Below are 24,734 nucleotides of genomic sequence, written 5' to 3' on the forward strand. Positions count from 1 at the left end.
AGTATAACTACAATAAATTATAATTAACAATAGTTTTATTTCTCATAATCATAATTGAGAACAAGCTATTTACAAAACTCATATTTAACCTCATTTAAAACGCAAAAATGTGCATAATTGTTTAGAATCATTTTGTAATAAAATAGTCAACACTAAAACTTATCTAAATGGTTCTCTTTTCACTGGGTCAAACAGCAGCTCATCTAAACTTTTGGTAGTATCACTCTTGGTCCATTAAAAAAAAAAAAAAGATCAGGTCTATTTTACCTTAATTTTTTTTGGAAGTAAATCAGTTGAAGTTTCACCTTCATCTATTCCTTCGGATATTGTGTCGGATCCTTGGGTCTGAGCAAGATACATTCCTTGACTCCAGTCTGAACTGGAGTCTAAAATAAAAGGAGAGAAGAACATAAAAGATGGATTACTGTGAAGCTTTGAAGAACAGGCATCAAAACAGTATTTTTTATCTGTTGTTGTAACAGGTAGTTGCATGTCACTAAGGGTTGATTCTAAGCCTGAAGACTACCTCTTTTACAGTTTTTCTTCTTCAGTTTCAAAGAAGCAACAGCAAAACAAAATGAAAAAAACAACAAAAAACCCCAACCCAACCAAACTTAAAAGTCTTACTTTAGTTTGAAAGGAGGAACAACTACTTGCACAAACACTTCTGCCAAATCATCCCCTCTTAATATGCTTAGCCCTCCCCTTGAAAAGGATCACAATAATAATTTTTATTGCTCTTGGAGAAGTCAGCACCTGTTCTTATCTCCCACTGCTAGGGAGCTGTAGCTTTAAATACTGTCAAGAGATGATGAAGCTATGCTGAAGAGACAATGTAATAGGTAAGAAGAATATAGGAACAACAGTGGGAAGAAAAAAAAACTAGCATCTGATGCCTCAACTCAACCCATCTCCGCTTTAGACATTTTCCTTTCGTAGCTAATTATTAGACAAGGCTCAGCACCTTTTGTTAGTGCAACAGGCTTCTGCTTCTCTCTAGGGAATAGTTGTTTGATTTCTTAGAGCACAAACTCTTTAACAGCAAACTTAATATCAAAAAAGCAGATTTAATACATAATGCTGTTTGAAATATATAAAAATTTTTTTTCTTACCACTAGACCCTCCATCTCTAGCTTGATATGGTGGAGAACGTGCTACTCCAGAAACTGGGATTCTCTGTATTTAGAAAAGAAAACAATCAAATCTTTAAACACCCCTCACCCCTTAAACACTTTCAGTAAAGGACTGACTTCTAAGAAGCAGGAAACAATGTGAGCCTCTTTATTCCACTTCCCCTGCAATCAAAGTAATAAAACTGGAGACAACAAAGATGGCATTCAACAATACACTTGTCCCCACTTGACAGAACAGGACCAGGTTCAAGGCAGAAGCATAAGGAAGCACCTGATCCTTGAGCACCCTCGTGGCTTAAATTGCTGAGGAAGGGGTTCACAGTCTCTCCCCAGGCCATGGAAACATTAGAATACTTAAAAGCTTTATCCTGAAAACGGAGTGGTTCACGCTTAACAGACTTTAAATGGAAATTTTTGCAGAAAGAGAAAAAACATGAACTGAAGTAGTTCAATGAATATAAAATAGGATACACACCTCTTTGGCTCGTAGAGTTTCTATGACTTCCTTTAATGTATTACATTCTTCGGTCAATACTTGCACTGCAACAAACTTCTCTCTCTTTAATGCTTCAGATTCAGAGATATGCCTTGTCTCCATGTCCATGATTTCAGCAGCATGGAGTTCTTGCATTTGGTCAATTTTTTCAGTGAACTCTCTTACAATCTCTGCAATCTCTTCTGAAGAACATTCGTTTTGCAAATCAATTTGGATTTCTGCATTTTTAACAGAGACTGGTGAAGTTTGCACAGAGCTGTTGATTTCTACGGTCTTGTCTGTTTGCGATGAGGAGCTTTTTCTAATTAGAGAAGACTCATTGGTTGACAAATCACATGACATTTCTGCATCCTTCTTGCTTTCAGATTTTGCTATTTCCTTGTCCTTTCTCAGGTAACTTGCAAGCCTCTCTTCTGCTTGAACTAGATTCTCTTTAACTTTGCACAGGTCTTCCTGAAGATGTATCAGACTTGCCTCCTTTACCTGTAAATATGGAGAATCTCATTTGCAGGCCTTCCAAATACTTCAAATACCTAAAATCTAAGCAATCCTCTAAACCATTACAGCTCGGGTCCGTCCTATTTTAATGCAGTTACAACACATGGTATCAAAAATTATCTCCTAAAAAACACATCTGTAGATCCACTGTTGCACTGCAGTGGACTGTAGAACTATGTACTTTGGCAACATGTGAAGATTTGATATACAGCATCAGCTCTGTTCCACTGACAGTAGGCACTGACTGCTTGTTTTTCTTGGTGGCATTCTCAGTAAAAGGTTTTTAAAAAAAACTATAGCAGGCATATTTGCACACTAAGTCCTGTATAATCATTTGCTTGAAATACAATATGTAACAATCTGGTTCTTACTGCTAGTTCTTGCTGAAGTTTTTCTGCCTTTTCTCTGTAACTGCTCAGTTCTTCCTTAGCAGCAGCTGCCTCTTCTTTAACTTGTTCAAGTTCATTCATAAGCACATTTTGTCTTTCAGTGAGCTGCGGTCCAACCTAGGTGGCAACACAAGATAGGGAAAATGGTAGAGAATCAAGTCTTATCAGCACTGATCACTTTCCCACTAGCTTACAAAATGAAAAGACCAAAGGGGAAAACAAATTTATGTTATTTGGATTAACATAGCCTCAAAAAATTAAGACTAAGAGACTACAGGAGGAAAGACTATCTTCTTACAGTTTACTGAACTACAAGCAGAAATTGCCTACACCACACATAGGGCACTGGGAGGAAGGTCAACAGAGAGTAGGAAATGAGGTCTGATAATATTATTTAATTTATAAGACACTTATGACATTAATTCAATTTGCATTGGGATGAAAGATCCTAGAACCTTTTCTTGTCCAGTACTGGGTTCCATGATTGCTGAAACTCTCAAGTTCAGAGACATCAAGCCCATGTTCAGATTATCAAGCATATTCAATTTTGACTGAAGGTTTTAAAATTCACAGGCAATAAACCAGTGGTGGATGGAACTTAGGACAAATGTATACTGGAAAAACTACTGATGGGAAATATCTTTGGAACTGAGATGGGAAAGTGAGAAAATATAAACCAAGACCAAAACACACATAAACAACCAACCTCTCTCCCAGAAATACCTGTACAGACAAATTTACATAATTTCCCATGTCATTCTGAATCCCTTCTTAGACAATTTTTATAATTTTAATTTTTATCACTCTACCTCCACATCATATGAAAGTGTAATTCATTCCACTCTATGACAATTCAAATTAAGAAGAAAGTGTATGTCCAAAATTCAAAATCACCCTGCATTCATAAAAAGGCAAGATGTTTTTAATGCAAAGTGGAAACCAATAGTGGGGTTCACCTAAAATAACACCCTTCTCTTCTTTGTAACTCCAGGAATAATATAGAAATGAAAGTACCCCACATAGCAGAATATTTATAGAATTATTCTCATTAAGAACCATTTCATTTTTACTTTATGTAAAATAACAGGTTTTAGTGAAAACAAGCCAAAAGAAAATGGCATCTAATTACCTGATATGTCTGCATTTCTTCTTGCTTCATGTGTTTCTGAATCTCTCCTTTATATTTTTCTTGAACCTCTTCTAGTAATTGCTGAAGCTCTAAGAATCGCTCTTCTTTCACTTTAGCTTCTTTTTGTGCAGCTTTTACATTTTCTTTTTCTATCTCCAAGTTACGATTTACCATTGACAGTTGGTCTTCCATCTCATTAAGCTTCTGTGTTAAGAGTGATAATTTTGATTCTGTCTCATTTTCAGCTCTACCACTCAAACCCACTCTTTGGTCATTCTTGCTTGCTTCCTCCACACGTTTTGAAGCTTCCTGAATTTCCTGCATGAATTTCCTCTGCTCTTGAACTGCATTTAGCTGAACCTGACTCACAAGAGCAGCAGCAACTTTCTCCATTAGTGTCTTTTCCAGTTCTAATATCCTCTTCTTAAGTGTTTCCCTTTCAGTTTTGCTTTGCTCTTTCAGGTCTTTTATTTCATTGTAGGACTGGCACAGTTCTGAGTCTTTGTCCTTAATGCATGCCTGAAGTTGCTGCAGTTGCATCTCTATCTTGCTAATGGTGACTCCTGTATTCTCTTCAGAAGCCCTAGGCAGTGACTGATCTAGCACCTCTATCTCTTCACATAAGCCTTCTTCTTCCACTTGCTCAGTTTTCCCCCTGCTCCTATCTTCTGCTTTTGACTTATCACCTTTCATCACTGCACACTTATATTTCTCTGTTATTCTTTCATGTTCTTTTTTTAACACACTTATTTCTTGCTTTAACTGGTTCATTTCTAACTTAGTTTCCTCAAGCTCATTCTTTGTTCGGGATGCCTCTGCATTTATGTTTTCTACTTGCTTTTCTAGAGCTTCCTTTTCTGCCAGAACTGTTTCAAGCATGTGTTTCAGACTGTCAGGATCTTCTTGAAAAGCAGCAATGTCTGCAGGTACTTTTTGTTCAATAATTGCCAGTTCCTGCTGAAGCTTATCAATTACATCATTCAACTGCTCTACTTCTTCATCATTCTTTTTCTTCAAACGTTCTTGTTCACTTTTCAGACATTCTACCCGGGCTTCAAGCTCCCGTATATGTTCATTCTGCTCTTCAATAACCTGGGGGAAAAAAACCCAAATCCAAGAAAAGGATTTTACAACAGGTAACTCTTAAACCCTCAGATAATTTTTGTCCTGGACTTCATAGAAACAGTTTAATCAAATGTCAAAACATCTCGTAAAAGAAAATCTGTGCTCAGTGAATTTCTTAGTATGATGTCTCTTCTAAAGACATCTTCAAACAGTAGCCTGTGACCATAAAGAACTGCAAAACAGGTATTAAAGCAACAGATGAAGTGAAAGCATTTGTAATATTCAGAGAAATACAGAACAGTTTTCATCTTAGACTACAGAAAACAACTATCAGTTGACTCTGACATTTTCTACCACAAACCTAAATATGTGTTGTCTTTTCTGTGTGTGTGCACACACATAAGCAGAGTGCTCAGAAACATGCAGGGCAAATAGTACTCACAGACCCAGAGCACAATTATTTCTTTGTGCTATAGTTTAAATCAAAGTAAAGAGAGACAAAGTTATAGAAGTATTTATTTTACAATATATATGACTATCCAAACAAAATTCAAAGAGAATGGTGAAGACATGAAGACACTGAGAATAATACTTTCCTAAAGTTCTAAAGATACTTGGTCTTAGAAGGTCTGCATAAGGACCTGCATAAGGGGCCCAAAATTCCAGGAAATTAATAAAATGGTGTAACTGAGCAAATATGAAGGTGATGAGTTCATGATGCAGAAAAGAGAAGACATATCAGTTTTTAATAAATAAGTAGAAACAAAAAATGGAAAGACTGGTGTTGATGAACACAAAATTTACTAAATAAAAAGTGTTAGCGAAAGGAATAAAAAGAAGTTATTAGATTCCAATAGAATAAGTTTCATAAAATTCTTCAAAAACCCTTCTTGTTAAATTGCAGTAGGGGCAAATTCTAGTTTGAATGTAGGAGAATGACAAAAGATTTTGTCTTTACAAAGACAAAATAAAGACAGCCCTGACTGTAAGTAGTAAGTCTAAGAAACAAAGTGTATATCCACTTTGTTGGAAATATTCCATATTTTTTTAATGGAATGTTTGGAGATCTGAAATGAACAGTGTTTCTACACTGGAAATGAAAAAGATAGAATAAAATATGTCAAAAATATTTGGAAATACATACTATAAAAAAAAATCAGTTATGGTATCTAAAATAGATAAGAACTCTAAAAGGGTCTTTTAGAAATATGAAGAAAAAATGCAGAAAAGAAGAATGATGACTGAATTCATTACTAAAATAGCCATGCTTTTTTGTCTCTCTATACTTCACTATGCTTAGTTAGTTAAATAGAGTAAGTCCATGACTTAGTAAAAAGCATAATATGCACAAAAATAAAGGATAAATGTGGCTATATAAATTAGGGGGGCTGATTTTCCAACCAAGAACTTGATTTTAAAAATCCACAGAGGTAACAGAAAGCTCAAAATCACAGAATGGTTTGGATTGGAAGGGACCTTAGTTTCAGTCCCTGTGCCAAAGGCAGAAGAAAAAACAGTGATCCTGGTGATTGCTATCAACTCAGCATAACAGTTTCTGTTCTTCATAACGTAATGGAATAAAGGCCCACAGAAGGCAAACACAGTAATTAAAAGAAAAGCACTTAGTGGGATGAAGATGTCTAAGTGACTTAGAAAGAGGATGAACCTAAAAATAATCTACTAATATTTAATACTGATCTCATAATCAAGCAGAGTAATTCTTTAATGTCCTGAAAAATAAAACCAAGTAAGAGGATGAAATTTGGAAAAAGCAGCTTTATATAACAGGAGAAGAACCAATCATTAAAACGAATTATAACTGAATCTTGGGTATTTTTCTCAAGGCAAGAATTTTAACTCTATTACTAGAGTCATTGTATAGAGCAAAACCACTCTGGATTCCTGAAGTATGTTTCCTAAATCCAATTTCCTAAATCCAATTCAAAGTTCTGTCATTATTCATTTGGGTTCTTTATAACTGAATTTTGCACATAAAGACTCAGTAAAATTATCCATCTCAGTCAGAGCTCTATTTCAGTGGAATAAATATGTCCTAATAAATATTAGCCTAAATGTTCAGTCAGCTACTAAGGGGTAACAGAAATCCTGTTCTTAAATTACTACATAATACTTGCTCTTGAGTTCAAGTTTATGGCTGATAAATGACATTTAAAGTGGTAAGAATCAAAAATTCACCCACTGAAAAAATCAAAAATCTGACTGAAGGTCTGTTTCTGCTGTCACTTACATCAATGCAAAATTAGTAGTATTTCTGCTGAAATCAAGTGCATTATATCTGTATAAAATGGAAGTAAGCCAAAAGAAGATGAAGTTGATTATCATAAAAACACATAATTGAAAAATAACAGAAAGCTACAGGTGTTAAATCTCTTCTTTCTTGGTCTCTATTTCTAATAAAACAGAGCATTTTTTTTTTGCTCCTCCATGCTTCAAACTCGATAAAAGATGTTGCCAGCACTGGTATGATGACGGAGTATTCACACAAGCATGTGCCTCAAAAGTTCAACTGATAAAAAAAAAATTTAAAATCTAATGTGATCCAGCAGGTGTCACTCAAACATAACACTGAATGTAAGCCATGGGAGGGAAGGTGTTAAAATGAATGCTGAGATTGAATTCAGCTACCTGCATACTATTAAATGTTCAGAAGTATTAGAAGAATAAGGAATGAAGAATTTAAGACAGAAACTCAAGCAGAAATAAGACAGAATAACTGAAAAGCAAGCAAAAATCTTTCACAAAAAATCAGACTGAAGAGGTAAAAGAGATTAGGTTTAAAGCATTGCTTGAAACGGAAACATTTGTATTTTTAAACTAAGGCAGCAATAGAAGACAATGTAATTGGGGGGGGACAGAGGGGCTTTCTCCTTTAAACAACTAGCAGCACAAAGTAGGATTCTGAAAAAGATTTCAGAAGTGTGTACCTTGTTGTCAGTTGTTGCCTCAAGTTGCTGTTGCAGTTTTGCAATTTGTTCATGAAGATGATGTATTTCCTGCTCCTTTTCTTGCATGATGTGTGCAAGCCTCCCAGCCACTAAATGATGGTCCTTTATGGTGGTATCTTCAGATTTCTGGATAGCTAGTCCCAGTATTTCCATTTCATCCTGTCAAAAAAACCAAACCAAAACATGTTAGAGGTGCACATAACATTTTCTGCATATTCTTGTCCGAGTATTTCAGGTGCAGGAATTAAAATAAACAGATTCCAAGGAATGAGAAGTAATTATATGAGCTTTTTAATATTTTTGCAAATTGAACTTTGGAATGCTTGAGAAAGAGAAAGAATTTGGTGTCTGGCCATTTTCAAAGACTTTCTGGAGAGGAGAGAGAATAAGGCTCTAGGTTTCTCTGTTAAGCAGTCACCTTAAATAGTTTGTTCTCTTGTTCAAGTTCTTGCAAATGTGTAGTGGACTCCTTTAGCTGAATTTCTAGCTGCATGTGCAATTGCTGAACTTCTTCATTTTTATTTTCTAGCTCCTCTCGAAACTGCTCCAATTGTTCCTCAAGGTTCGTGACCTATGTTTCAAAAAAAAATGGCGCAAAAGGAGTAGGCAGCTATACCAAAAATTAAATGCCATAATTTTCAAGTACAATGCCTACAGTGAACTGTTTTGCTATGCACAAACGAAAGGATGTGTACCCAGTAATGCGAGTCCTTAAACTGAATGGAATTTTAAACCCCACTAAAAAAGTGAGGTTGAAATCAGTTGAAATCATTATGAAGTTTTTCTTAATTGGGCTCAATTTTGATTTCAGAAACATTCTTGCAAGTCATAAATATTAAAACAGAACAACTATCGTGGCTATCACTCTTAAGAGAATTTTAAAGGGATTTGGACTGCTGTCTCTGTGATCTGTAAAAAATTTCATCTGTATACTGTATACTAAACTCAACAGAAAGCAAAACCTGACAAAACAAAATATCAGAGGAAAGACGGAACATTTCACAGGCATTTTACCTCCTTTTCCTTTCTATCCACAGCTTCTCGTTCAGCTTGCAGTTGTACTTCAAGAGGTAACTCTCCCTTTACTATGATGGTACCAAACTGTTTCCTTTCCTCTACCTTTAAATAGAAATTATATTAGTAATAGTCAGATAAAAAAATACACTGTTTTGGTCTCAAGAAAATCAGAAAGTAGCAAATCCTTGATAAGTTTATACCAAGCAATACCTTTTGCAGATTGTCTGCACTGATGATTAAGGCTTGTTCCAGTTCTCTTATCCTGCATTCTAGCTTCTCAATTTCTTCATTTCGTTCTTGTATATCTCTCTGAAGTTGCTCCTTAGAGAGCAAAAGCTCACTGCATTTGTCTGTTTTTTCTTTGAGATGATTTGTTAACTGTTCAACCTGGTGACAATATGGCAAGAAGATGAATATATTGTACTACACTGGAAAGGTTTGGTAGCAATAGCAACACCACTCATTTTTGACAGCAATAACGAAACTCCTACTCTTTAGGTGAAACAGAACGTACAGTCAGAATACTGCAGTACTACATCCAACAAATACAAACAGCATTTTTTAAGAACTGGTATGTTCTGTGCTACATTGCCTTCTCTCTAGAACTGACCTTGTCCTTCTGAAGTGTTCAGACTCTCTAGTCACTTAAAAGCAAGTAGCATGGCATCCCTATGCAGCCCACTAAAAAGATGCCTTTGACGTCTGTGGATGGAATGTCTTGACCCTGAGGTCAAGATGCTACTTGCCTCTTTGAGGAATATAATTGTTCTAAAAGTTTGTGACACAATTATTCAAAAGGAGGAGCTGATTTGTGACATACAGAAATATCCTAAAACTCACTGGGCCTTTAGCATTGGAAGAGAATTGCTATACTTCAGTCTCAAGCAACAGGAAGTTTTGCTTTCTTGCTGAGTTTCTTAAATGGGACCAAACAGATGTCATGGAAGACATAATTTCACTTTCTATGGGGGACAAAGCATCCAAATATAGCATTCTAAATCTCAGTAGGTCAGATGTTTGCAGCTCAGAAACAACATATTAAAAGATTAAGTGAACTAGCAGAGATAGGAGTCTCTCTCCATTTCTAGCTGTATTTCAGAAACTATTAATTGAAATTACAGAGAAGAAAGACGCATAACAAATCCATAGTATGATGCAAGAGTTAAGACCTGAGTTAAACTAAGCAGTAGAGCAAGAGACATGACAAGCAATCTTTGTCCCACTCAAGAAACTGATTTCAGTATTTACAATTAGGAAGTTACGATGTAGCCAAATGTAGAAGACTCAAAGCATTTCAATAGATAGGAGAGAAGAAGACCAGAACATAAAGCTGACAGGATGGTATTATTGACGTTATCCATCCATGAGTAACATCAAAGTCTGAAGTGACCTCAGAAAAGTCCTGAGAGAGAAATGGAAAACCAAAAATCAAGTCTAGAGCAGACTCTTTACGACAACCCTCCCTGGAATAAGTTGACAGAGCTGAAACAACAGTAAGAAAAAGAAACAAGAGTTATCAACTGAAAACGCTGATGGCATTCAAGCAAAGCAGAAGAGGATTTCAAAAACTGTGCAACTATGAAAAACAAAGCAGCTATCTCAGAGAAGCATGACAAATAATGATAAAATGTATATTTATGTATATTATGTTCCAAGGAATATTGTGACATCAAAATATACTATATAGTAAGACTATGTGCCTCATTTGCTAAAAAATAAACATAAACCAAATACAGTATTGAAAACCCTTGTCTATAATTTGTGATGTATCACATTCAACACCACCAAACTCTAAGATAGCCGCTACATGTGTGGTGCCTGCAGATATTATCTTACTGTCTTTCTACCTACTAAAAAATTCTCATTAAAAATCTAATACTAATCTCAAAATTTTAATCACAGTTACAGCTGTCTTTCATTTTCCACCATGCTTTAAATTTCCATTGCAGCATATCTGCCAACTTGAGAGTATCTACATATGTGTATGTGTGCATATAAATCAGGATGATTTTTACATATAGATTCTGTACAGACAAATAGGACAATTTTCATTATGCTATCAAATTAGAACTTTTTTTTTTTCCTGAAAGAATTTTTTTTTTTAAATGTGAGAATTTTAACCAGGAATTCACATACTATGCGTGGCCCAAACTATAAACAGACACATAACAAAATGAACCCAAAATAATATCCCAGATTCAGGAAAATTAACTGTGCTTGAGTCCCCTCCATCTGTGGAATGTGTCAGCAGCAGAGGAGTGGGCACACACTTTGCAGCAGAAGGAAATTGAAGCAGAATTGCTCCATATGCTTTGTTTAACACACCCAGCTAATTTCAGAAGATTCACTATTCACAGAGGCCAATGATAACCATACCACATAGTACTGACTGAACACTTCATTAGATTTCTTACAAACCTTTGTATTAAAATATATTAAAACCCCCAGGAAATACAGTCCTAAACCAGCAAATTCTAAGAAAATAAGTACTTTGACAACTTACATGTCACAAATATCAATTTATGTCCTATTACTGTCTATGGCTTTAATCTATATCCTAGAATCATAGAATGGTTTGGGTCGGGGGGGACCTTAAAGATCACCTAGTTCTAACCCTCCTGTCATGGACAGGGACACCTTCCACTATTTTATGCAATATTGAATACTAAATATTGCTAATATTTAGGAATTGAATTACAGCAACAGAATTACCTCAGTAAGAAGTTTGATTTGATTATCACATTGCAATCTAGTAGGAGGCATTTTAATACTGAAAATCGAGCAAGAAAATCATGTAAAATGCATGCACTGATGAAAAAGTAGGACAAAAGAAAATCCACATCAAAAAAAAGAAATTTAATTAACTAACAGGTCATCAAACGAAACATGCAAAAGTATCAGAATATATAACATTTGTAACTGCTGCCACTTTTCTTGATTTTCCTGGGTCTAAGACCTTTCTGTGACTCCCTTGAGCTGCTGTTCTAAATACGTACAGTACAAATTTGTTTCAGTGCAAACACTTTCACTGGGGAGGTTCAAATGTACATAAAGAGTGTTACTACATCTCAGGTGCTAAACCTTGGTAACTCAACTCCCTCAGTGCTATAAACAGGATGTCCCAGAACAACATAACACGTAAAATTGCTAAAATAGTCCTGAATGTTTCCACAGGCTTTTGAGAACAGTGGATTTTCTAAGTTAAGTTATATGAAAGAGATTTTTTGAAGATTACGAAGTTTCCGTGCGACTAAAAATCAGCTTAAAAAACCTTCCAAAACACAGTTTCATCACTTTCCTCAACACCTTACCCTTCATTCTCAAGGGGTTTACTTTTCTGGCTTGTAAATGGATGCAGAGTAGGTACATCATAAAATAGCTTCACTATAACATCTTAACAGCTGTCAACTTGTCATTTATATTCATTAAGTACAAGTAATAAAATGTGTTACCTCTCTGGTTTGATGTTCATTGACAGGCTGACTCCTCTGTGGAATTTTAAGCTGTTGTTCCAGCTTCTGTATCTCTTGCTGGAATACATCTCTCTCATGCTCTCGGTCAATTGCTTGCTCCTGAAAGTTAAGAAATTATGCGGATATACCACCTGATTTAAAAACTACGTAAATTACTATTTCTTACTTCTGTTATTGTGAGGCTGGTAACAGTGTGACAGTACTTTTAAGACAGCAGAACCTATTGCAGCTACCACTAATAAAAACGTCTTTATTATTTGGGGCAATAAATTTCACATTTTTAATCAAAAAAATTAGCACAGCTTTGACACATCAAGTAATACTTCACAAAAATGACAGGTTTGTTTCTTCTGTTCCAGGTACACTAAACAAAATGATAAGCCAGTCTTTTATGATTTTCTTTCCTAATGTTTATCTTTGACAAATGTATAATAAATAGAAATTCAGAATACAAATTTCCACTGTGTTAATACTGATGAGGAACCATCAAAAAAAAAAAAACCTATAAAATGCTTGAATTTTGCATTTCAGTTTTACTTTTGACCAGTTTCAGTTGTTATAGCCCAGTCTGACATTTGGTAAACACAACTTTATATAGAAAATAATTCACAACTGGTAACATGTAGTGAAGAATCATCTCCAAATGTCAATTTATAACCCAGACAAAACCTTATCAGATGCCTTAAAATAAACAAGCTGAATCTGATACAAAGAGGAATGCAAAAAAATCTATTGCAAAAATTCAGGAAACCAGAATAAACCCTCGACCTTTACAAGCTGCAGATTTTAAAAACTCACCTGCTGTTTCAAAGAAACAGCAGAATTCTAATGCTGCTTGTACAAACAGCTACTCATCTCAATAGACTGTAACTCTCTGGTTCATGCTATTGATAATCCAAACCATAATGCATACACGACTGTGGGACTTGTAATAGGAAGTTTTCCTTCTGAACCTTGTCCTGTTATGACAGGCTAGTTTCAGTGAGCAAAGTAATTTTGTAACTGTAGAAAGTGAAGTAGAGCAAATTCATTTGTGCTAATTACTAGCAGTCAATTACTGCTTAGTAATTGACTATGCAGAGAAGGTGTCACAGGGTGTTATATTTAGGATGTAAAAAATTATTCCACCCTTCTGCTGTGAGGTAGAGAGTTAATTGAGAAGGCATGGAAACAATAGGGTTTTTTCCCCAACAGCAGCACCGACACATAATAGGAATAAAATGGGAAAAGAAGGAGGGGGGAAAGATGGTCTTTGCTGAAAAGGAGGCAGAGTCCAAAACAATAGTGCATAAATGGCCTGAGGCAGGAAGAACATGGGTAAAAGAAAGGGAGCTGCTCCTTCGAATGGGGACAAGTACACATACAATATAACTGGCTGGAAGGTTCAGTGTAATATCTGGAGGTTGATTCCTGGATACTATGAAGGAAGACTATAAAAGAAACCTAGGAAAAATTACGCTTTCCATTTGCAAATACAAATTATACTGACTACATCATAGAATAGTCTGGGTTGGAAGAGGCCTTTAAAAGTTGTCTAGTCCAACCCCCTGCAATGAGCAGGGACATCTTAAACTAGATCAGGTTGTTTAGAGCCCCATCCAACCTGACCTTGAATACTTCCATGGATGGGGGATTTGCCACTTCTCTGGACAACGTGTTCCAGTGTTTCACATCCTTATTGTAAAAAATTTCCTCCTTATATCTAACCTAAATCTATCCTGTCTTAGTTTAAAGCCATTACTCCTTGTCCTAGTACAACTGGTCCTGACAAAAAGTTTGTCCCCATCTTTCTCGTAAGTCCCCTTCAAGGATAGAAATGCCACAATAAGGTCTCTCCAGAGCCTTCTCTTCTCCAGGCTGAACAATCCCAATTCCCTCAGTTTTTCATCTCATAGGAGAGGTGCTCCATTCTTCTGATCATTTCTGTGGCCATTCTGGACTTGTTCCAACAGGTCCATGTCCTTCCTGTGCTGGAGACCCCAAGAACTGAGGGCAGCACTGCAGGTGGGGTCTCACCAGAGCATAACAGAGGAGCAGAATCACCTCCCATGACCTGCTGGCCAGGACATAGTTGGTTCTTTGGGCTACAAGTGCACATTGCTGGCTCATGTCCAGCCCTTCATTCACCAGCATCCCCAAGTCCTTCTTGGCAGGGCTGCTCTCAATCCCTTCATTCCCCAGCCTGTATTGATACTGGGGGTTGCTCCAACCCAGGTGCAGGGTTTTGCATAGACTTTATACTAATTCTAACAGACTTTATTGAAAAAGATGGAAATTCTACAAGCGGTTTAAAAAATGAAGGTCACAAAAGTGTATGTTCCCTCATTAATTTAGAAGATTCCCATTATTTTAAACACCCTATTAATTTATACTTACAAATACAGAGCTCTCCCAAGCAAGCAGCTCAAACTAATATCCAACTTTTAATCTGTTAATTAAATTCTTGGGTTGGAACCTAACACACTCTTATTATCATCTTGCTTATTTATGTTTGCTCAAAATCTGGGAAAAAACAGCATTTCCCCTGAACCAAACCTCAGTACAGGTGCCCACTCAGCTTCATGAAACTAGCCTTTTGCCATACTTACATCTAGAAATTTCCTTGTTTTCTCAAGTTGCTTTTCCAAAGCCTGGTTTTGCTGCCTTAAGTCCATTAGTTCTGCATTTTTTTCTTGCTCTAGCTCTATGAAACGATTGACCTGTTCTTCCAAGTCTATTTCCAAGACTTTCACTTGCTTCTGAAGATCATCATACTCTTTTTCAGCTTGACGTTGTACTTCAATTTTTTCTTTCATCAGCTTTTCTGTTTCCTCCAGCAATTCTGAGTATAATAGAGGCATCACAAATTACTTTTAGATATGAGTAGTTAGGAATTCTATGAAGTAAAACCACTCCCCAAGGTATCCATGCTGTAATCTGCAGGAGGATGTGAAATGGTTTGGGTTTTTACTATTTTTCTTTTTTTGAAAATGTATTTTCTTCTGAGAAATAATGATGATAATGACTGAAGCAAATTCATGTTAAAATTATTATCCTTTAGTTATTCTTCAAAGAACTGTTACTAAAGTTGTATCAGATTACTTCCCTGTTAACATTTCATGTCAATCAAAAGGTCTTTGTACAGCTGAAAAGAAAATAAAATGCCTGGGTTCAAACCACAGCACAGGAGTCAACAATAAAGCACAGAAAACCCAACCCTATTCTCATCCCCAGCATCAGTAAAATCAATCCACTCCCAGTCTTCATTATTTTAATGTGATACATATGAATAATTTGAGGGAAATATTGAAAGACTTAGCGAGGTTGCTGGGCAGACAGAGAGGGAAATTACTGACCTGGAACTGGAGCTTTGCAAAACCAGTGACTGCATGGATACCCAATTCTGAGTCCTCATGAGAAAGCGGGCAAGCACATGTAGTAAAGCCCCAAACCACTCTATTAAGACTCTTAAGCCACAGCCCACTGAAGTACCTATTACCTAACTGCACGAATCCCTTGAGGTAAAATCCAAACTGCAGAGTGCACTTACTTTTGGAAAATCTTTAAAACAAGACTGATATTTAGACAGAAACAATAAAATTTACTTTCACTATAGAAGAAAGATCCTTTAGGCACCATCATCTTACATCATATTTAACCAATTCTCATTTCTAGGTAAGCATTACATATCAATACAGTAGGGTGTTTAGTTATCATAATTAATGACTCAGCTGTATTTGGAAATAAAAAGAAATAAAAGGCTACAAAAGTATCTCTCCAATACCATCTAAGTATCTGTAATTCATAGGTGAATAAGATGATGGTTATTGATGAATTTGCTTATTATGTTTAGAAATTATAAGAAATGTTGTTAGCGAAATGTAAAACTGAGTATGAAATACAACATCAAAGCTGCAGGCCAGTAAGAATTACAAGTAATGTCAGTAAGCCAAAAGCCCAATAATCCTGATTAACAAAGTCAGTACGTGTAAGTCTTCCACCCAATTACAGATTGGCCATGCAACATACAAACACACCTGCTTGGGAAGCTGCATCGATTGCAGCATCTACTAGGCCTAGGAGAATAGAGAGAGAGAAAACAAAAAAAAGAAGCAAAGTAATTCACATGCCAGCTATAGTTTTCTTGTGGCGTAACAATGTAAGAGAAAATGAAGCCAAAGATAGATGTGGCATTTAATGACAAAGTTGTTGAGATAACTTAGGGAATGTGTGAAGTTATTCTGGTATGCATGATATAAGTACCTACACATATTTATGGAATTGCTTATCCTTACAGCTGGTATACATGAAAATAACTTTAAAATATTTAGAAGTCTAAACCACAGAACAAATAACTAAACTGGAATTATAGACAAGGATCCTCTTTACTACAGAGTAGGAAGCAGCAGGTCATTCTTATAATTCCATTGTTACACAAAGTAGACTCAGAAATACACACTAAGAGCTGCCATCTATAAAAATAGCAACATTGTAAATTGCCATAAACTTTTAGAAATTAAATAAAATGGTAATTTCATCCTCCTATTTACAGTGTAAGCCCTGCAATCCTTGAAAGATCAGTACTTCTCAAACCCCCAGTGTTCTAATCTTCCTCCCCTCTCAAACATAAAATATTACTTTCAGTTATTAGTTTAAGGAAGAATTAAAAGACACATTTACTTCCCAAGGGTAAATGCTTTTTTTGAGTAAGCAGTTAGTTAGATTATGTAGACATGGTATTTATCTGAAATTTTCAACATCAGGGCTGAAAGCTTTCATTACCAGTAGATAACAGGCTTTCCTTATCATGCAACTGTTGTGCCATTTTTCCCCGAAAGAGGAATCTGTCAGAAAAGTTTGTCTTCTATGCCTAGAATAAATATGGCCACAATATGCAGTTCAGTCATGTTCTGGTGGGTATGCTTGCTAGTCTGTCTTTAACTCCATTTGGAAAGTATTTAGATCAGTATTTTTATCCATAGATGCTATTCCACGTCCAGTGATAATATAAATAAAAGCAGATTTTCAGAGATATAGAGCCTTTTCTGGCTTAAGAACCATTGTAATTTCTCAACACTTCTAAAAATTCAGTCATTTTTTCTTTAAATATCAAGAAAAGTTATGCTAACATCAGGTATGAAAATATCACATTTAGCCCTATCACATTTTTATTAATGATTACAAAGGCGGGGGGAGAAACCTTCAACGAGATTACTTATTATTCTATTTGAAAGTATAAGAAAATCTCACAGAAAGATTGTGAGGAATACGTACGCTGCTCTATCGGCCCCGCATCTGCTCTCATGGCGTCCTTCTGCCTGGAGAGTAACTCCTTTTCCTCCCGGACCTGCTGCTGCTCAGCCTCTAACTCCTGCAATTTGTTACCTGTGCACAGCAGCTCTTGCTCAAGATGGTCAATTACATCTATTTTTTCCTGGAGTTGTTTTTCCAGAAACGCTTTCTCATCTGCATAACCATCAATGAGACCTGTAGAACATCAATTTTGAGGCATATTTAACAGACAACCAAAACCAATCTGAATTATTTTTTCTTGTTGCAGTCACTACTGTATTCTGATATGAATGCACATGCATGTTAGATACTCAGCACCTGACAACTTCTAATCGTGTCCTGTCCTTGCTATTCTTTCATGATGAACAAATCACAGGAAGGGTAGCACAACACCAAATACAGTTCTTAATATTTTCTCAGCACAAAACCTCTAGAGCAAAGAGAAACTCCAAAGCCAGAGAAAAATACATAATAATAATACATAATAAACACACAAGAAATAAGAAATTTAAATTAATTCGGTTGCCATTTGAGATGCTTCATGACATTTGTCCAACCTCAAATGACAGTTCCTGTAAGATCATGGGTCTCCTGTAGGTGAAGTATAATACAGATGCCTCCATCATCATAAGGCACCCAAACTGGCTATTAAGTGTCCATGCTTAGCACCTGAATCACTCCCAAAAGGCCTTAACAGCTGACATCTAAGAAACAATTTAATTTCTTTACTATTAATGCACAATTTTTAAAGTAGTACAGAATAATTATCTCTTTAATAGAGAATTATGGACATTACCTTGAGAATGCCTTGTATTCTTTTAAAATTTACTTCATAGTGAAGTAGTTTGTCTATGAAATTGAGGGGGTGCTCAGTGAACGATATTATGGTTGTAAGAAATAGCACTGTCTTTGAATGATGCAGGAGCACAAAGCTAAGGATATAGGAAAAAAATGGGAATTTCCTAATTCCATTGAGGGTTGTACAAACTAAACAGATCCTATAACAGTATTGGTTTCAGATGATTCAGAAACATCTTACCACAGAACAAAAAAGCCATTTATAACTGTCTTAGTTGGACACACATGCCTATCTCATAGGCTTCTTCTTAGTAGACCCACAAAATCTAAGTAGTATTTTTTCAACATAAAACTGTTTTCAATATGAAAGTACTTTATCAGTATAAATCTATAGTCTTGAGTCAGTTTTAAGATAGATTTTACCCTATCTTGAAAATATATGAAAACTAAAGATGTTTCCATTTGTTAACAATGTAGACCAATTTTTTTTCCAGGTTTGAATTCACAGAGAATTGGATATTGAAACAGAAAATACTTAAGTAGAAGCACCATTAATAGCATTTCAAAAATTTGAGACAATATAAACTCTAGTACTTATTCCCACTACATCAGTTCTCAATGAGTACTTAACAGAAGTTGAGAGGGCATTCCCAGGTTAAGCGGGGTGCACACTCCCACCAAAAAGGTATGAATAATGAAGAGGTAATCTGCTAAAATCACATGTTGTGGTATTTACTCCTGCCACATTTTTTCTTATGAGATGTAATGAAAGTTGTCAGAGTTCAGTGAACAAATTTGCATTAGCTTTTCCATCACATAAGGTAAATCATATCTGACACCACTAAAACACCAGAGGTTTGAAAATGTCTCAGCTACAGCAGTTTTTGTGATAAGAAAGAAATGATCAAAAATGACACATTTTATGTCAAGAGAAGACAGAGAACCATCAGATATACAATGAACTAAGACACTGTTCTGCATACCTACCTAAGGAATTTGATAAAAGAATGTAGTTTGTCAGAGTATGCTCACAGCTCAGTTCAATGAGCAGAAGTTAAATAGAGTTCTATGGCACCTTTGTTTTGTTATACCAAAACAAGCAAACAAAAAAGGTGCTTGTCATTTAGAAGTGCATTAATTTCAAATGCACCTAACTTACAAGCTCAACTGTGCAATATATTTATCAAGGCCTAAAATAACACCTAATTCTGTCTCTTATGTTCTAGAACTGTTCATGAAGCAAAATAGCCCAGCCTTTCTGTCCTAATGCATTAGGTTTTTTTACTTTATAATTGAAGATTTGCAATAAATTGCAAATTTGCAAAATAAAATTTCTATCAAGACAAAAATATTATCCTTCAAAGAGAGCAGCAACAGACATAAAGAGCTGCCTATGTTCTGAAATTCTTCAACACTAAGCATTTTGTAACTCCATCTGTGCCAGAATATAAATTCTTAGGTCATTTGTATTTTGTGATCGTATTTGAAGATTTCATATTTTTGCATGTTAAAATGTGTTCCAAACAAGATTTTTTTTCCCTCTTAATCTTAAAAAAGAAAAAGTAGCAATGCCTCTTTCAGATTTGAATCTATTTCCTCTGAAATCAATTTTCATCCTCTCCGGTTTTGCCAAAGCTACTGAAATGTTACAGCCAGTACTAGTGTTGATGACACACAGTGCTTGTGCTGTGTGACTTGACAGGCTACCAACTGTCCTTCACACCACATTTTAAACACATGCACCCCTTTTCAGCTTATGTGTGTCCCAGCTATTATTAGCATGTGAAGTCATGTTGGATTATCTGTCTGTGTAAAAAGAAGAGGTAGCCTCACAGGGTAGCATTCTCCAGGAGTAACACTTGGTTGTCAAACTTTATGCTCCCACTTTGAAACAGAGAAATCTGCTGAGCTTCAAAACTAACTAAAATATCTTTCTGCTTAGTACTACAAAGATCTCACCTATAAGGTAGGTGGTTTTGCATCTTTTCCAGATGCTACTTATAGATAATGGTAGAAATGCTGAGAGGATACAAAACATAGAGCCATCAAAACAACAAAGCTACTTCTACAGAACAAATAAAGTGTCTGACAGATTTGAACATATTTTTCAAATGTCAGAAAAAATTACTAAATTTCTCATTGTAAGACCTTACAATTTTTAATTGCTTCCTTAATGCCGTTGCAAATACACTTTTTAAAAGATCACTTTGAACAGAGCAAACTGAAACATATCACCACCCAAAGATCACATTTACAGTGAAGATTCTGTGTCAATGTCAAGAGGTAGCAGGAAAAAATGGAAATATGGGAAACTGCATTTCACCATACAAAAACATAAGCAGGCTCTCCAGAGGTGCCTTCCAGCCTCAACTATTTGACTCCAGGATTCTAAGTTGTTCATATTTAAGCTTGTCTGCATAGACATGTTATAATGAAATAAATTAATTTTGAGGATCCTAACACATATGTAATCTATTATTTTTAATAAGTCAAACAAAAATAAGTCAGTTAAAGTTGGGAAACAGAATCACAGAGTGGTTGACGTTGGTACGGAGCTCTAGAGATCGCAATGTCCAATGTAAAGAAATTGATCAAATTTGTAATTTCTTTACCAAATTAATAGTTAAGCAGGTGAAAAGTCCAACAGCTCATCAAAAAAGCTACGTACCTTCAGCTTTACTAAGTTCCAAGGCCAACTGCTCTCTGGCTTTGGTTTCCTCATTAAGACGTTCTTGTAGCTCTTCCTGATACTTGATAAATTCTGTGGCCTCTTGTTGCTTTTTGAAGGACTCTCGCATGAGTTCTGTCTGAGTAATTTTAGCATGTTCAAGCTACCACAGGAAAAATATTACAGAAATTAAATAAACCAGATTTTATTATAAGTAACTGTTCTATCATTCCTATTTAATTAACATTTGTTTTACAATGTTAATGATGATAAGTCTCACTGGACATAATAATATCGTTATTGAACACTCATTTGCAAACTACAATATGAAGTCTGACAGTACAAAAGTCTAAGCAAATAAGCTTTGTCAGTACAGTGAACCCCACGAGCCATCTGGTTAAATCCTCGTTTTTGTTCCGGTAATTCCTGATTTATGAGTTTACACTAGATTCACCTTTATTTACATATGAGTTTTGCACTAAACATGAGTCATCTATCACCCCCCATATTAAGTTAGAATGGCTAAAAAACACTGCATAGAACTGGCAGAAGCTTTACTATAAACTGACACAAATGGTGCTTCCTCTCTTTTTCTCCTAAACATGAGAATAAATAAGAACACCAGGACAATGTGAATTTTGAATATATCACACTTTTCAACCAACAAGGCAATAAAATAATGCTTCTTCCAACTGTGTCTGTCCACCTGGTAGAATTATTAAGGATTCTTTTATTATTCTCCTCCACTTGTCTGGTGGCTTAATATTTAACATTAACTAACACAGACATAGCACAATCTCACTATGCCACTATCTTAAAGTACTGGAAAACCAGGTCACATAAAATTCCATACTGACTATTCAGTTCAGATATAATCACAGTGATAATTTCAAAACTGATTAAAATTAAAAAAGCAAAATAATGTGTAAAGAAGGAACATTAATATTAGAAGTCTTGATTACACAAAATGTTCTAAGATAACAGCAAACTGAAGTCAATTACCAAAATCTCTATTTTTCAACTGTTAACATTTCTAGTCTACATCCACCTCTTTGAGGGACACAAACAAATTTGTCAGAGCTGAACTATGCACTAGTTCTTTGTGTGGCTTGTATTCAAAATCAGGCAATTTATTTTGAATAAGAACAATGTCAGAAAATAAATAATAAAAATTTCCTGCTCCTTTGTTGTTTTGTGCTTTTTTACTTTTTAGTATTCTGGATATTGGCAGATATTTGGAAGATAGTAACATCTATAGTTTCTATAAAATATTCTGTGTCTCAATTTCTTAAAAAATAAAAGCTTTCTCACTAACTCCAGTTAAGTTCATGAGTACGATGAGCTTGCTTTAAAAGCTCAGAAACATTTAATACAACTCTGCACACAAAATTATCCACTCACATTTTGAAAAGAATGTCTGAATAATCAGTACATTCTCTTTTATAATACACTGAATTCCAATGCTTGATTACTTTTCTACAACATTCCTTTTTAGATGGACATCACTAAAATGTTTATGTTAATTATTTATTCTGACAGGAGTTAAAGAAAGGTCTAAACAGTGCAGTTGACTATCTCCACTGGTTTGAGTTATTTTTAAAAGTCACAGAGTATTCTTACTTTATCCTTACATTTTGAAGCCCTTAATGAAAGACCCACCTTGGATAAAAGAGAAACATATGATAGGTTTACTGTACACAGACAACCATAAAAGTGGCTTACTGAAATGCATAAAATAGTTGAATTAAAACTCTCTCCAGCTCTTTTCAGTAATACTCAAGGTACTATTAAAAATATCACAGGGCAAAACCAAAAGGAAGTACAAACACAAGCATGATTTTTTAAGATCAAAAATTCCTCCATGGGATCACTGGAAGCAATTAGCCAGCTTGTGCTAGTTACTGTTACTAGTCAGTGCACCAAAGCTATAGAGGAACAACTCCAACTGACTGCAGCCCCTCCCGCAACATAAATTATTCTCAGTGAGAAAAATGTAACCTAATAAGTAAGTAACATTGAAATGCTTAAAAAGAGATCTCAAACATCTTGAATTTAACATATTTATGTGTCTGCTAAATTTCGTTTGTTAGAAATCACCAGAGAATTGTAGAATTAAATCTTTTTCAGTGCCCATTAAAAACTGACTAGGAAAAGAACCTGACAGGAGTACATGGTAACTTTAATGATAGAGACAAGTTTATATAATTTTTCAATGCTTTCTCTTCTATTTAAGCTTGTTTAAAAATATAATTTCTTTAAAAAACTTTTATACTTACTGAATAGGGAGGTGTAGGCAAGGAGATTTTAGAGACAACTTTCAAAATGTGCCCATTTTTTTTGTGACTGAAGTGAAAAATTGAAGTATTTACAACTACAGAATTATTCTCATCCAGGTGTTCAGTGAAAGGAAAAGGATATGGTAAAGGCACACGAGATTCAACCTCGTATGTATCTTCTTCTTGGCCTTCAGTCCACAAACCACTAAACAGATTAGATGCCCAGTAGGTGCGGTAAGAATCCATTTCAAAAAATATTGCTCTTGCTGTCTTCTCAACTGTCCCGCAGGTATTTCACACTAGCTAGGCTGGCTTTAGAAATTTCTGACAGGAATTTGTAACAGAACATGTACATTTAACAGTCTGAAGATTCATATCAGCACAGTTGGTGACAAACCTACTCAGAACCCACAGGAAGCCTCAGATCGCGTTTCAAGTAGAGTAGTTCAAGGGTGGATTAATCCCAAATAGAGAGGTACAGGAAAACTTCATATGGTAATTCCTAAAACGTCCTTCTTAGAGAATTTTCACATGAAAAAGTAAGAGAAATCTTCCAATAGCAGCTGGCAAGTAATTTCCAAGGCAAGGAAGCACAGTGTTTGTTTTACCTGCACAGGAACGCTGCGGTAGACAAGCAAGCTAGCAAAACAGAAACTAAAAATGATTTTCCAACTCTGCTATGGCAAATAAAAGAAAAAAATAGAGCTATGTCATTCTTTGCATTCACTCTTGTTCCTGGAGTTAATTCAACAGGAAGAACTTTCTCAGCCTCTGCTAGTCTGAAGGCTTCCTGTATCTCCCAACCGAAAGAGTTCAGGGGAGTGGCCCAATTTACCTATACATAACACCAGCAGGTGGAATTTGAATTAATACACCCACTATATGCCTTGCCTGAAGATTCAAACTGCACTTCAGGTCTGAAAGTGTGTGTTCAGACAGGTCTCAAATAGTTACTTTGAACATTTTGCCAGGTTTCTCTTACTCTTTTAAGTTTACTTGAAGAGATGTATACATGTCTGTATGCACAATACAACCGATTAAGAGGAAAGGTTAAAATCTTTTCTGCCTGTAACTAGCTTCAGATTATAAAACATTGCAGAGTAGAAAAAAAAAAAAAAGTGTTCACTTTCTGAATATTTAAAACTAATTTTCAAGTCACCTGTGAAACCTTGGCACATACAAGACCTGTATAGCAAACCCTTGGTATGTACAAGACCAGGTAAGCACACACCAGATATTGCAAAGCAGGCAAGCTTGAACGCTTGCAGAGTACAGGTAGAAAAGATGTCAGTATTTGTACTGTGGGAAAAAGGGTAAATAGATGAACATTTTATTAACTTGAGAAAAAAAGAGCCAAACATATATGAACATTAGGGATAAATCCATCTTTTTATAATCCATAATAATGAAAAGAACGTGTATGTGTGAGTTTGAGCCAAAACAGAACTCTGCTGCTGGTATTGGCAAGGTCTTAGCTACAAAGCTATGCAGGAAAAATAAACTTTCTTGATCGATTGACAATAAATAAAAATAAGCTGTTCAGAATACATGGAG

The 24,734-nt window shown here is 35.4% G+C and overlaps 1 protein-coding gene across 6 annotated transcripts in view; it reads right to left on the reverse strand.

Annotated features, from left to right (window-relative positions):
- The window catches only part of AKAP9 (A-kinase anchoring protein 9), a 112,467-nt gene that overhangs the window by 15,497 nt on the left and 72,236 nt on the right, over positions 1-24,734 (reverse strand). For 5 of the 6 annotated variants that reach the window (XM_050333706.1, XM_050333698.1, XM_050333737.1 and 2 more), the window contains 14 exons: positions 20,905-21,067; positions 17,421-17,633; positions 16,184-16,222; positions 14,756-14,988; positions 12,147-12,266; positions 8,905-9,081; positions 8,692-8,796; positions 8,096-8,248; positions 7,657-7,836; positions 3,647-4,738; positions 2,500-2,634; positions 1,610-2,113; positions 1,114-1,177; positions 268-386 (listed from right to left, as the gene is read on the reverse strand). In XM_050333706.1, the coding sequence (XP_050189663.1) occupies positions 268-386; positions 1,114-1,177; positions 1,610-2,113; positions 2,500-2,634; positions 3,647-4,738; positions 7,657-7,836; positions 8,096-8,248; positions 8,692-8,796; positions 8,905-9,081; positions 12,147-12,266; positions 14,756-14,988; positions 16,184-16,222; positions 17,421-17,633; positions 20,905-21,067 (3,297 nt within the window). The remainder of the gene's footprint in view (positions 1-267; positions 387-1,113; positions 1,178-1,609; positions 2,114-2,499; positions 2,635-3,646; positions 4,739-7,656; positions 7,837-8,095; positions 8,249-8,691; positions 8,797-8,904; positions 9,082-12,146; positions 12,267-14,755; positions 14,989-16,183; positions 16,223-17,420; positions 17,634-20,904; positions 21,068-24,734) is intronic. The other variant, XM_050333715.1, reaches the window with a different exon arrangement.

Source organism: Myiozetetes cayanensis, unplaced genomic scaffold (assembly GCF_022539395.1).
Source record: "Myiozetetes cayanensis isolate MyiCay16 unplaced genomic scaffold, myiCay2020 scf1, whole genome shotgun sequence".
NCBI classification, from domain to species: domain Eukaryota; kingdom Metazoa; phylum Chordata; class Aves; order Passeriformes; family Tyrannidae; genus Myiozetetes; species Myiozetetes cayanensis.